Source organism: Martes martes (genome assembly GCF_963455335.1).
Source record: "Martes martes genome assembly, chromosome: 3".
Lineage (NCBI taxonomy): Eukaryota > Metazoa > Chordata > Mammalia > Carnivora > Mustelidae > Martes > Martes martes.
In genome coordinates this window covers 69,403,406-69,417,420 of record NC_137890.1, presented here as the reverse complement: position 1 = coordinate 69,417,420, position 14,015 = coordinate 69,403,406, and the positions used below count along the sequence as shown (strand labels likewise).

At 39.9% G+C, this 14,015-nt stretch overlaps 1 protein-coding gene across 4 annotated transcripts in view; it reads right to left on the bottom strand.

The window, feature by feature from the left end:
• The window catches only part of STARD13 (StAR related lipid transfer domain containing 13), a 516,117-nt gene that overhangs the window by 174,001 nt on the left and 328,101 nt on the right, over positions 1-14,015 (bottom strand). For 2 of the 4 annotated variants that reach the window (XM_080798624.1, XM_080798626.1), the window contains exon 1: positions 6,400-6,680. The exons of the other annotated variants lie outside the window; for them this stretch is intronic. In XM_080798624.1, the coding sequence (XP_080654750.1) occupies positions 6,400-6,568 (169 nt within the window). In that variant the 5' untranslated portion in view covers positions 6,569-6,680. Of the gene's footprint in view, positions 1-6,399; positions 6,681-14,015 lie in introns of those variants that run through there. 4 annotated transcript variants of the gene reach the window in all.

Here is a 14,015-nt window from a genome sequence, read left to right as displayed (position 1 = left end):
AACCCTCCTAAATCAGTTTTTCCTAAATGTGTTCCCCAGGGAAAGTGGTTTTATAAGATGTCACTTCCTGGTATCCGGTGAAAAATGGTTTTATGATGAAATATACCAGTCTAAACAAAGTTAAATGACTTTCTGCAGATTTCTCCGAGACTTTCCTAAGCGTGAATTTCCAAAAAGGGAAAGAGGATATAGCATTTCCCAACTTACTTGACCACAGAAACATTTTTCCCCTGAACATCTAACAGGACTAGTCTTCTGTGAAGCCAACTGAGAAACTGTTTCTAGATAATCTCCGTACTATTTAGAGATTAAGCCGGGGAACAGAGTGCTCACCTGAACCTCCTTGTTCTGAGCCACTCACCCCATGCCCATATAGTTTTATTGAATTATAATTTGTTGTTATGCCTCTGGCTCCCTGCGGATGCTACAGGAAACTTTGCAATTCAATTTACCATAGGAATGTTTAATTTGTCTACTACACCTTGTAGCTTTCCCTTTATGAGATTTGTATGAGAAACAGCTCCTCATATATCAAGTTCCTGGGAGAAATTCTCCCAAACATCAGGTCCCAGGAAAAGCTGTGTTAGTAGGCTTTTACCATGGACATTACAAATCTTTCCTGATCATATTCTCCTCTTGGCTTACATCAGGGAAGCTCGGGCTAAATGTATAGCCCACTTTTAGTAATTATTCAGTGCCTTATGTTTCATATTTTTCTGTAATATCTCTCCCTACCTTTATCATATTAATTAACCTACATTTTTCTTTACATTAGATTTATCTTTTTATAACCTTTACTGAATCGAATATTCTTTTATCCAACTACTTCAAACTCTTTAGATAATGCATGAGAATGTAAATGAAAATACGTTGTCTTTACCCACACCAAAATCATATTCAGACTGCACCTGAGGAGACAGAATATGATTTTCTCATGATCCTTCATTCAAATACCATCTATGCAATTCACGGTCTCCCATTGTCCTGTATCTTCTTCCTTAGACTTGCCAGTGGGTGCTCATACCTCAGGGAACGCAGAGACAAGATGCAGCCTCATGAATGACCTGCCTCCATTAAATCCCAACAGATATACTGCCTTTTATATGAAGGTTTACCAGAACCCACTCACCATTTTGTCTCTAAGTTTGCTTGAATCACCAACTGGTGTCGCTTAGACTTAGAAGACTCAGAAGCACTGCCCATGATTAGGTGGCTAAGGGAATGAGGAACCTTGCTTTATAGGATTGACCAGGGTCCAGAATTTACATGGAATTAAAGCGCTGACTTTGGGGAAAAGATGAGAAAAACATGAATCTCTCTTCACTTAAAGCAATATCACAAAATCCAAATCTGGCAACTGCCTGCATCTGGGATGTGTGTTTATAAAATCAGAGCTAATAAAAGCAGTGACGTGCAGCTTTGGATGTCTCAATTTAGTTAACGTTAAACTCTCAGCTCTTACGTGTGTACAAGCATATCACTCTTTGCTAATTTCTCTCCAGTACTTATTTCTGAACTGCTCACATTTTTAATATTTTCATATGTGATAACTTTAAAAATGTTACTTAAAGTTCACCGACTTAATTCACTGAACAGATTTTCCTGTAACTTTCGGTTACACAGTATCCTTTGTGGACAGCCCCTTTAGTCACCAGCAGGGAACGGAAAGAGGGCTCTGATTCAAAAACTGTGAATTTCCGACAGTTGTCACTTTTTAAAGAAAGAACTTGAGCAATACGGGACTGATGCATTCTCCCCGTTTTCGTGTTCCATCTGTCTTTCTGCCAGTGCATTCACGCTCCGTTTCTGAAAGTAGTTGGGCAAGAAAGCACTGGACACAGAGAAAGGGCAATTCCCAAAGAATAAATGATTGTTTAATTTCCGTGGACGCTCTCCAGTTGATGGGGGGCCCACCCACCAGGATGAGCAAAACCACCACTCAGGTTGGGCAAATTCCCAAGATGCCATTTGACCTGATGGAGTAATGAGAGAGCCAGCACGTCACCCATGGCCCAATTCCATTCACTGGGAACATAACGAAGGCACTTTATTCTACTATAGTTAAGTTCAGCTCAGGTGCGACCTTTAAAAAGAGTCTCAGATAAAAAGTCAATGAAAATGCAAATCCGGCTTTCACTAATTCCTCTAGTTGCAAAAATTTTCACTAATTCCTCTAGTTGCAAAAATTTTCCACATTTTGTATTTTCTATCAAGAGCAGAAGTCTTTTTTTGTGTGACAGCAGTGCGTGTCGCACACGCACACACACACACTCACACAGACGGACATGCTCGGATCCTTATGGTCCCTGCAATAAGCTGGGTATTGCAATAACTCCATTTCACAGGCCCGGACTCTGGTGAAAGAAAGGTTTTTACAAGTTGCTTGATAATTATGGGTTAAATGACATTTAAATAGTCCACAAGACTGGACATCTTAACATTCCTATTAAATTGATAATAAGAGCGTTAAACAGGTATCAAAGAAACATGTCCAGGTAGATATGAATGACATAATAAGAAAAATGTAAGTAAGAATTGTCTCTCTTTCTTAAAAGAACACCTGTGATCATGAATCCTAGAATTTTAGAGATGGTGGGAACTTCACGTTTATTTAACCCAAACCCTTTATTTTATGGAAGAAAGAAAGAACGCCCAGAGAAGTTGTGACTTGCCCCAGATCACACAATTAATTAGTGACAGCTGTAGAACTAAAATCTGATTTTCACTTTACCATTTCCTTGACCAGTTGTAGAAAAATTATAAGCCACTGATGTATTCCACATTAGAGAGTTGCTCCATTTCCTTTTTCAGCTTCTATTACTTTAGGTTTAAGTTTCTCTGCTTTGCACCCTCTTGTTCAAGGAGTTACTGACTCAACCACAGAGAGGACTTGAGAACCAGAAAAAAAACCTGAGAAATCACAGACTGACCATTTCATTTTCTCATCAAGGAGCGAAGGCCCCGTGAGGCTCTGAAATTTGCCACAGTAAAAGCATGTGAGAGTGTCTAATAAGAGCCTGTACCCCAGTGTCCTTTTTTCCTGATTCGGTGAACTTGACTGTAATGGTGTCCATATCATGCCATTTTAAGCATTTAAAACAATTTTTAAAAATGGTTTAATAGCAAGACAAATTCTTTCACAAAGCAAATAATCACATTCATGTATTTGCTTAGATTTGGTCCGAACAGCATGTGTGTGAGTAGAGAGGCTTTCCGCATGGTACACACGTAGGCAACACACCATAGCCATCAAATAATGACATGAGATCCCAATTCTCCCTTCCTGTGGCCTAACATGCTCTTCTTCCACCTCCCCAGCATCCTCCCTCCTGTCCATTCCCAAGTGCCTGCTAGTGAGGGACATAAAGACCATTATTATTTCCATCCTCTCCATACAACAATTTCCCCATTGATTCAGTGAGATTGTGGGGTAGGGATTATGGGCAGTATGACTTATGATAAACTTTCACTTTGCAAAACAACACGCTATCTTCAAATTCTCTTTTAAATGGACTCAAAACTCCAGAACTATAAAGAAGGCTAGAGAAATGATGCATGTTGTTTTGGAGCACGCCATAAGATGAGCAAGTTTAGATTCATCCTGGGTTTGAGCAACTAATTCTGATCCTATGCATCATCAAAGATTCCTTTATTTCTCCTTTGTTTTTCCTTCTCCTGAGTGTATCCGCCGTTGAATCATGTCCATGCCATTCAATGATTAGCTCACTGTAATGAGGTCAGTGGGGAGCAACTTACTCTTGTTTGCACTCTTCCCAACACCAGGAGAGATTATGATCATAAGTAATGCCCCAAATTATATTAATACAATGCTAAATTTTCCTTGAAAGACTGACAGTAATGTAAAGAATTTTGCTGATACTGCTGTCATTTCGATACTGATATGTGAACTACAAAAAATAATGGTGTGATTAATTTAATACACACTTGATAAGCTTTCATTGAATGATTAGTAAAATAACTTGACATCATGCACTCCTGGACACTAACTGTTCAAGGAAGGTAAAACACATAGCGCTTTGCTTCCATCAGCAAAATAAAACCTGACTGGAAATCTCATCGTGAGTGATTAATTCTGATTCTGTCAAATGGCTCATTGTGGCATCCTAAATAGAAAAGACTGAAATGTCTTTGGCCTATGACAGACTCTAAAATCAACGACAGGTCTAACACTTTAACACTCATTATAAAAACCAAACACAGTTTAGTGTATCAAAGAGCATGGGCTTCAGAGTTATATTCAAATACCAGCTCTTACTACGTAACCTGAGAGAAGTTACTTGACCTCTACGTGCCTCTGTTTTCTCACCCTTAAAATGGGTATAATAATAGTTCGCACTCCTGGGATCTTCTTTTTTTTTTAAGAGTAAAATAAATTGAAATATATATGTGGCTCTCGGAGCAGTGCTTGAAACATTATAAATGCTCAATCAATATTCTCTACAATGAGTGTGAAGCGATCTAATAACACAGTAAACCCAATAAAATCGTTTTGCTTCTGCTTTCATACGGCTTACTATACTACTGTATGATATCAACAAATGATGAATTCCCAATCACTGGACTTGTTGGAATTCCGTCAAGCCTCCCCATGATCTTCATTATCACTCTTAATTTCTGGCCATTCACTGGCTTCAGACATCCCATTGCTCAACACAGAAAGGTGACAATTTTCACATTTTCCATGCAGGCAAATGAAACATAGACTCAGAATATACTTTCAATGATCATGCATGTGTTCATAATTTCAAATCCTCAATAGGAATATAACCTTCATCCCAAAAGAATATCCAGAATTTTAATGAAATCAATTATTATAAACATATTTAAGAAGATCCACAAAGCAATTTCAAACTTTTTCTATGTGCAGTGTTTCCAACATGATACACTCTATATGCATGCCGAGGAACATTTACCAAGTATAGATTACAAAACATCATCAAACAGTTGTCAAGCCACTACATCCATAGTGATGATGGCATCTGGTAAAGTACCATTGTCAGAAATCTCTAGAGCTAAAATGAAGCTGGTTTTTATTCTAAGCCTAAAGTATTTTTAAATCAAGCCACAGGGAAATAATTACTTTTGTTTCTATTCAATCAAGACCTGCACACAGAGTTTATGGAATGACATAATATCCTTCCTGAAATCAGACTGGTATGTAGGACCAGTATCCTTCACACATAACCAGTTCCTGAACCTTTACAAACAAATCCTAATTTCCAAGGAAACAATCTCATCAACTCCTATTCGCGAGAATACATATTGTTCCTTTTGGAAACATTACAATAAGATTTTCACGATTACAAACCCCAACTTCCCTTCTAAAATTCAATATAATCTTAAATTCATTTATTTAAGTGGAAATTGTATTTGTATAATGGCTCTAGAAATTCCTGGTAAATTCTGTATCACAAATATAACAATTTAGTTATTTTGTTTGTTTGTTTTAGTCGGGGAGGAGGGTGGCCATAAACTTGTAAACTTATTGTAATCATGTGGGTATTATGTGGGTGTCTTTTAAATGAGGACCAGTTAGGGGCTTCCTAGGAATGTTCATTTTCAAGCTTCTACAGACCTACTCTAAGATAAGGAACATGCTTGAACTATTTTGGGAGAATGATGAGTTTTAGTGACGTCCAGACTGTTGATCTACTTTACTTTTACTTACTAACTTTTTTTGCAGAGAATAAAAAGGAACATCTAGCAGCTTGTAACCAGTATCCTCTTCTCTCTGCCTCAGGAAACTGGTCCTTCTAAGCACAGGTCACAAGCTTTGTTTCGAACTTAACAGACACCTTTATCCTTTGCCAGAAAAACAACATCAACAAATCAGAGGCAACTACTGACCTAAACGCACAAGCAGAGGATGCTATCCTGGTTGTCAGCCCAATGGCCTGAAGAACAGATTTCTAACTTTCCCTTGTCACTACGAGTGTTCTGAACAATCTGGGCAGGGCTCAAGTCAGTCCCCTCCTATCCCCCAATTAAATAAACAATGTCCAAGTTTTAAATGTTAAAGTGTGGGCAACCTGCAGAAAAGCTCCTAAAATACACACTGAGTAAACCTGTCTGGTTTATTGTGTCGGCACGCGCAAATTTTGGAAACAGATGATACCCCGTACTACCATGAAGTTTTCTGTGCACTTTATGTTGAAGTATGTGGCAGCGAAGTGCTGTCACTGCTTAAATCTGCTGCCTGAAGTTATTTCTAAAAAGTTACATGCAGCGTGGCATAGAAATCCAATGTATTGTAAAGTGAAAACAATGTAAAAAAACAAAAACAAAACAAAACAAAACAAAAAACCAAAAAAACTGAGTTAGCACGAAATAGAGACAAAAATCAGAATTAGCAACAGCCTGCCACTACCGGCCACTCACCTTGTTGAATTTTAGTCACTAGCTGATGGCGCGCTAGAATCCGGCTCATCCTGTAAGGAGAGCGTCTCGCAGTCTGATCAAATCGCAAGTACATCTCCTGGCCCTCAGGTGTCATGGAATTGAGATAGTAGCAGCCTGAAGCTGGGGTCCTGGGGCCCTGACTGAACATCTCGGCAGATTTTCCTTTGGCCACCTCACTCTGCCCTGTGGCTGTCTCCGTCTGTCTCCAGTCTCAGTCAAAGAGCAAGGCACCCAGCTCAGCCGCGCTGCACCGACCAGGCGATTTTTAAAAAGAAAAAGCAGTGCCAAGAGCCACAACTCAAGAATTCCAACCCCCCGGCCTTCACGTGACCCCGGGCAGCCAATCCGAGGGAGAGAGGAGGACGGGCGCGTACAGAGTCAGCCCCAAGCCCCGAAGCCGGGCAGTTCCAGCCGCTAAGATCCCCCCGCGGTGCTGAAGGCAAAGGCAAGCATCTGCCAGGCGGCAGAGCTGGCCAAGCGCTGGGAAGCAGCACTCCCTAAAAGAGTTAAAAAGAGAAGGGTAAAAGAAAAGGCAATAGAATTAAAAGTCAGTCCTGGGCATAGATTTCCTTTTCGGCTGTTAAAAGTTAGAGAAAGCACATTTGCATTCTCCAAGGCAGCTGCCTGCCAGGTTAAAAAAAAAGGGGGGGGGGGTGATAAACGTCTTAAATGAAAACTCTTACATGAAAAACTACTTCAAAAAAGCATAAACACCTGAGTATGTTACCACCCTGCATTACAAAGAAATGAATCAAATAAAGTTCTTCCAGGGAAAAATAAACTTTCAAGTGCTTTAACACCCAGAGTACAAACACTACAGATTCCTGACCTGCAGTGGGGAAGCTGAGAGCTCTTACAGATGACTGGGAGACGCAAAGGGCAGAAGCAAGCACATTGTGAAGTACCTGTTCCCCTGTAATCTTTCTACTTTCCCAATTTTTAATCACCAAGAGACAAAATGGTTATGAAGTACCTTTCCCATTTAAGACACTGCCCTGAATCACTGTAAAGACTCAACTTCATGCAAAGGTACTGCGGCCAACTGCTAAGATCAGTAGAGAAGTTATACAAAAGCTTAAGGCTTTCACAAACTTTATGTAAAAGGTGCCTCAAAAAAGACACAGAGATAATGTTGGGGGAAGCAATGTTATTTTTGACTCTGGTGATCACAGCAGGACTCAAAGAGAAGATATTCTGGTGGGCTTTAAAAAAATGGGTGGGATTCTGACAAGCAGAAGCAGAGGAGGGCTTTGAGGGAGGGTCTATGCCCTCCATGTGTGGGGATCAGGAACCAGAATGCATCTTTAAGAAAACTGTGAATAATTCAGTTTGGCCCTATCTGAGTATCCATATGGGAATAATTAGAATTTTCCCCCCAATTTTTCCTCCTTAATATTATTTGATGTGAAGAGAAAAAGTCCATAGAAAACATTACTGAATTCTGAACCTGGGGCTAAATGAATGAAGTTCTTTGAAAAAGAAGCATATGGCCAAGCTGTTCTTACTTTTGGCTGACTTAAACTGAAACATAGCCTGGCCCGCAATTTATAGTCCTCCTGATGAAAAGACTCTCAATTAAAAGTTTAATGGGATATAAACTAGGACCCCAGTTCTGGTTACTGTGGCTAACGGTGGTCAGCCCTAACACATTTCACTGTGGGAATTTTTGCTAGCCCGATTCTGACCGGCAGCTCATCTCCCATAACCATCCTACTACCTACATGAACAGAGCCTGCAGTAGAATACACTCTCGCTCATGTCAGTTGTGAGCCTCTTCTGATAACTATGCAAGAGTAGCCAAGTGTCGGGTTTTTTATAGTATCACAGTAGAAAAGGAAAGAAAGATCTCACTGGATTATACTGTTCTCTTTCCATTCTTATTTGGGGTTTGATCAGAGTTTTGCCATGCCAAGGCATCTTTTGTGGAAGGTGGCGGGGATCTAAGGTCAAGTGATTCTGGTATGCCAAAAGCCTGGGCATTAATGATAGACAGGGTTAGCACTATACCTCAACATTAGATGCCTATAAGGCCATTCCAAGCTCAGATCCAGCACTAGTTGCCATCTGTTGGAGATGCTAATGTCAGCTACTTTGTGCACATGTTTTTGTTCTGATAGTCCAACATTAGGGACATCTCTGGCATTAAACAAACATGTATTCAAGCCAGACACCTGGCAGTTTCTACTCTCCTACTGCAAGAGAACGGAAGGAAGATGGAGAGAGAAAGAAGACCACGGAACTTAGGAACTTGGGCTATGTTCTAAAAGCCAAGCAAAAGGAAGGATAAGGCAGGAAATAATATCTCATTGTTTGGGGCACCTGGGTGGCTCAGTGGGTTGGGCTTCTGCCTTCGGCTCAGGTAATGATCCCAGGGTCCTGGGATTGAGCCCTGTATGAGGCTCTCTGCTCAGCGAGGAGCCTGCTTTCCCCTCTCCCTCTGCCTGTCTCTCTGCCTACTTGTGATCTCTCTCTCTCTCTGTCAAATAAATAAAATAAAATATCTCGTTGTTTTATAGCTGTGAATAATACTTAAAGATTGGCCATTTCCAGTGCCAACGTGATAGTTCATTAGCAACTTGGCTACATTTTAAAAAATAAATGGAATGATTCTCTCTGAGAAGCACTGCAGTGTATCATGACCAGTTTGGTATAAAAAAACAAAAATTCCAATGCCTCTGTTCTGCACTGGAAGTCCTGAGGTGTTTTGTTCTGAAACCATCAATGGTTTTGTATCCTCTGACATATATGTAAAGATGCATCCTTTCATATATAGGTAAAGGGATGCAACTAACAGGAAGCATAGTATTTCATGAGAGACTGGCAGTGAGGAACCAGAGTTAAACGTACATGAAGAAAAAAAAGGGAAATTTCTATCCCCTGATTAAAAGAGGTCAGACAACTTAGAATAGAGCCTAATTTTTCTAAACATCAGTGTACGGTTTAATAAGAGGATCTATGAAGGATTATGTAGCAACATTTCTGTCTCTAAGTTTTATTTTATGGTTCAAGTATGCAACTGCTCCCCATGCTTTTGCCATTTCAAATGCCCAAAATACCATACGTAAAGCAGGTAAGTAACACTGCTTTTTTATTAGCATCCTTAATGCCTTCTTTTATGCTAATGAAACCCATGCCCTTTTAACAATTTTTTTTTTTTCCATTTTTGGCCCTACTGATCACAAATAAGAATCACTGGAGGGGCAGTTTTGTTCTCTTTGTTGTAAATGTAGAAGCAAGAAACTGCTGACCATCTATCTTCTGGGCTGATAACATCCTCCATCCATCTAGTTGAGAGAACTCCTCATTTTCACTGGTGAGTGACTAAGCACTGAAGAAATCAAAGGGAGAGAGGAAGTGCTGAAAACCCAAGTGTATCTTTCAAGATTGATGCTGGATTCCTTCTTTGCTAATCCCTTTAAAAATGAGGAAAATGGATGGCACTAGCTTTTAGTTTTCACCTCTTTTTCTCTTTCCTACTTTGGTCAAGAGCAATCTTCACTTATATTACTTCAGGGATGGGATAAACAGATAAATACTGGGACCCAAAGAGAGCAATTAACAGAGAAGGGGAAGGGCATGCATCCAACTCAATTTCGGTTCAGGTCATGTTCTTATAGGATCTTGGAATCGAGCCCCACATTGGGCTCTCTGTTCAGTGTGGAGCCTGCTTGGGATCTCTCCCTCTCCCTATGCCTTTCCTCTCTCTCTCTCTCTCTCTTTCTTTCAAATAAATAAATCTTAAAACAAACAAACAAACAACAACAACAAAAACCAATCAAGGAAGGGAGAGGTGGGAGGGACTAACAGTGGTGAGCACCTTCTATGTGTCAGTCACGTCTTTCATTAATGTCCACAGCAAACGCCTGTGGTATCCTATTTTATGGAACAGGAAATTAAGAATCCCAGAAGTGAAGATATGTCCTAGGTCACAGAGCAACCAAGTGTAGAGCCACTGTCTCTCTCCAAGCTGATGATATTTGAACTCTTTCCACCATCACACAAAACGGGCAGGGAAGGGAAAACTGTGGCACTGAGAGTGTGCTGGGGAAACTGGTTAGAGGAAAGGATTTTCGTAGAATATATTGAAAATCATCTTAATCCTGTTTAACTGCATGAGATACTGGAATGCCTAAATGAAAATACAGTTGACCCTTAGATACCACAGACTTGTTTGTGGGGATCTACTTCCATGCAGATATTTTTCAATAAATACATTGGAAACATTTTTGAAGACTTGCAACAATTTGAAAAAAAATTGCAGACAAACCACATAACCTAGAAATACTGAAAAAAATTATGAAAATGTTAGATATCATTTTAAGAATACAGTATATAACACATACACCATATTAAATATGTGTTAATTGACTGTTTATATTACTGGTAAAGCTTCTGGTCAAGTGGGCTATTAAGTTTTCGAGGAGCCAAGTTATATACAGACTGCATGGAAGGAGGTGCCCCTAACCCTTTGTGTTGTTCATAGGTCAACAGCATAGTACGGGATGGTTAAATTCTTGTAGTGGTTAAGGTGTCTGGAGAGCAAGCTACAGAGCCCAGAGCCTTTAATTAACCAGTGAGAACCATGGACCCTTTTAGAAGCAACCCAAGGTTCAGAACTGGAGACCCCCCCGCCCCACACCCACCCCAATCTTAAAGCTTGGGAGCTTTAAGTCAAGAAGGAGCTTGACGATCTTTTTGTTTGACAACTTTCATAGGGTAAGCTGCTCGTCCTCTGCTTTCTGTTCATCCTTACGGCTAATTCTGCATATTCTCTTACCTTTCCCAGAGAATTTCTTCCCAATGAGGACACTCCAAATACGGCCAAAACTCTGAAATCTGAATTTCTAAACAAAACTTTTGCTATCAAGTCTTTTGACAGATGATCGAAAGTAGCGCTCCGTGGAATCTTGTGTATAAGCAGAAGAAAGCTAGGTGCACTTTACAGAAGCCAGGAATGGCTCCCTGTGCTTTCATCTGTCTACTGCTCCTTTACTCCTTCACACACATTCCAGCCTCCTCATCAGCCTGTTCAGAGGGAGCCAAGGTAGTTCTGCCAAGCAGGAAAAAATGTCTGCGATCTAAGTGGTAGGAGGGAAAAGGTCCAACTGATTTAGAGGGCTGCTTTTGAAACTAGTTGAATCTTAAAGTTGCGGGTTAATGGCAAAGGCTTCCTGTGGGTTCTGAAGCTCACTTTGAGGATTTCCACCAGTGGATTTGTGGAGTATGTGCCGACCTTTGTGCCAATAAGCCTTCCCAGTATGCGTGCACCACACGCCCAATGACCAGGGCAGGCAAGCCACTCACATTCGTAGCCATGACCAGGACGCCCCATGAAAAATTTCAGAGTGGATTCTCTTCTGACTCAGCTCCACCAGCTCTAGATCAGTTAGAGTCCAGCTCCTGCTGCTGGACTTGTGGGTAGTAACAGATTTGCTTTATTTCGTCTCAGCCCTCTCTACTGTCTTTGGTTAACTTTGCCTCTGTGGGTCTCCAAGAGCACATGCCCTGCCCTCATGCCATCCCCTGGGGACCCAACCGTCAGCCCCAGTTCATAGGGCAAGCGATCTGGTCTGACTTGTCCTGGGCTCATGGCCTACACCCATCATTTCAGCCAAACCAAAATTCTTTCATTTTGCTAAGTTGTTTCAAAGATCTGGAACTGTGTGATTTCCTCTCCTTTCACCCTGTCAAAAATCTGTTGCCTTCAGAACTATTTTCATGACTAATTGCAAAAATATTTAGTATTAACAGTCATGTTAATACCTGTAAATAGTCGTTATGTGGCCCATTAATTAGATTAGCTTGTTACATGCTAATATGGAATCCACTTATTCATTGTAACACCTATTGGCATAAAGTTTTTACATCTTAGATTTGGAAAGGATATTAAACAACCTCTAGCCCAACCACTCAACTACTACACTGATCAGTTAAGTAATACTCTACCCACATAAATGAATTGCTGTATCTCACTGAGGACTACAAACTGTTTAAGAAACTTTGTCCTTACAATTTCATTCACCGACTCTAATTCTGCCATTTAGAATTAAATAGGACAAATCTATTCCTTCTTCCATATGCTTGTCCTTCAGATGTTTGTAAAAAACCAAACTGTTCCTTATAAGAATCTTTATCTTTGTCTTTTCTTTCCTCTTTTCTTTCTTTCTCTCTTCCTTTCCTTTCCTTTTTCTTTCTTTCTTTCTTTCTTCCTTTCTTCCTTTCTTTCTTTCCTTCCTTCCTTCCTTTTCTTTTGTAGGCTAACCATTCCTTTACATCAAACCACACACAACTTCGGATAGTCAATTGCTATCTTTTGGATCTGGTCCAGTCTGTTAGTACCACTTTAAGAATATGGCACCTCCCCTAAACTTAGAGCTCTAGGCACAGTCAAGCACAGCAGCATATGGTAACAATTGTGCATACCTCCTGCACTTAGGACACTGTATTTTTATTGATCCAGTCTAAAATAGGTGAGGTCTGATTTTTTCTATCTATATTTACTCAATCATTAATTCAGCAAGGGCTGACTGCTTGTACAGCATTGTATTGAGTATGGAAGACACGAAGGTAAATATGATGTAGTCTCTGCCCTCAAGGGAGAGTCTGCCAGGGAAGATAAGAAAGAAACTGATGTTAAGTATTACGTAGCAGCCTATCTCCATTCCCTCATACTGTTTTACAGTCACCCTAAGTACTTAAGTCATGTGGTATTTATGTGTCTTCATAAAATCTGCTGTTAAATGAGTGTTTTCCATATTTAATGAATGACCTTTCAAACTTAAAAAAAAAAAACAGGTCTTTCAACTTATTGGAATTATTGAGATATTTTCAATTCCTAATTGTCATGTCTGGACTGTGTCTATTTCATTCACATTCCATACTTGGCGCCTATCAAAAGTCCTGACACACAGCAGGAAATCAATAGAAGTTGGTTTAATAGAGGATTAAATAAATACTTGAATAAATGATAATCTGAATTTTTCCAAAGATCTAGAATGTTTACAACGTCTAGAGGAATGGATGCATATTTTTAAGGCAATCGTCATAAATGTTGCTGTTGTTGTTGTTATTACATTTGATTGGATAAGAACTGGACAGTAGCTAATTCAAGGTTTTGTTCTCCAGAAAAAAAAAAACCCTTAAATGTGCATATTTCACTTTGATGGTTCATGGCAAAAGTATATGCTTGACCCACAAATCAAGGGCAATTTAAGGTTTCCTGTAAAAATGAGGGAGCCTGGAGGGATGAGCAATCCTTATTCCATAGAGAGAGGCTGAAAGGCATTAAAAAAGGAAGGGGGAAAAAAAGGCACTATCTTCCTTAGCTCTGAATCCGCCCCAAATTTTATAAGCCTGCCTGCTGCATCTTCAATTAAAAGGTGAACAACATGAGGCCACTTGCTCTTCATGGACCTATTCTGCATCTACTTATCAACCACCTCTGCTTCTTCATGCTCATAAATATCTTTTAATAATCCTCACACTAATTTTGCTGGAGATTTATTTAATTTACAGTCTGGTATTTTCTAGAATCTATGTGTTTTTGCCCTACTTGAAAGTAAAGGTAATTGCTCATTTTGGCTGTTTCTTTCATT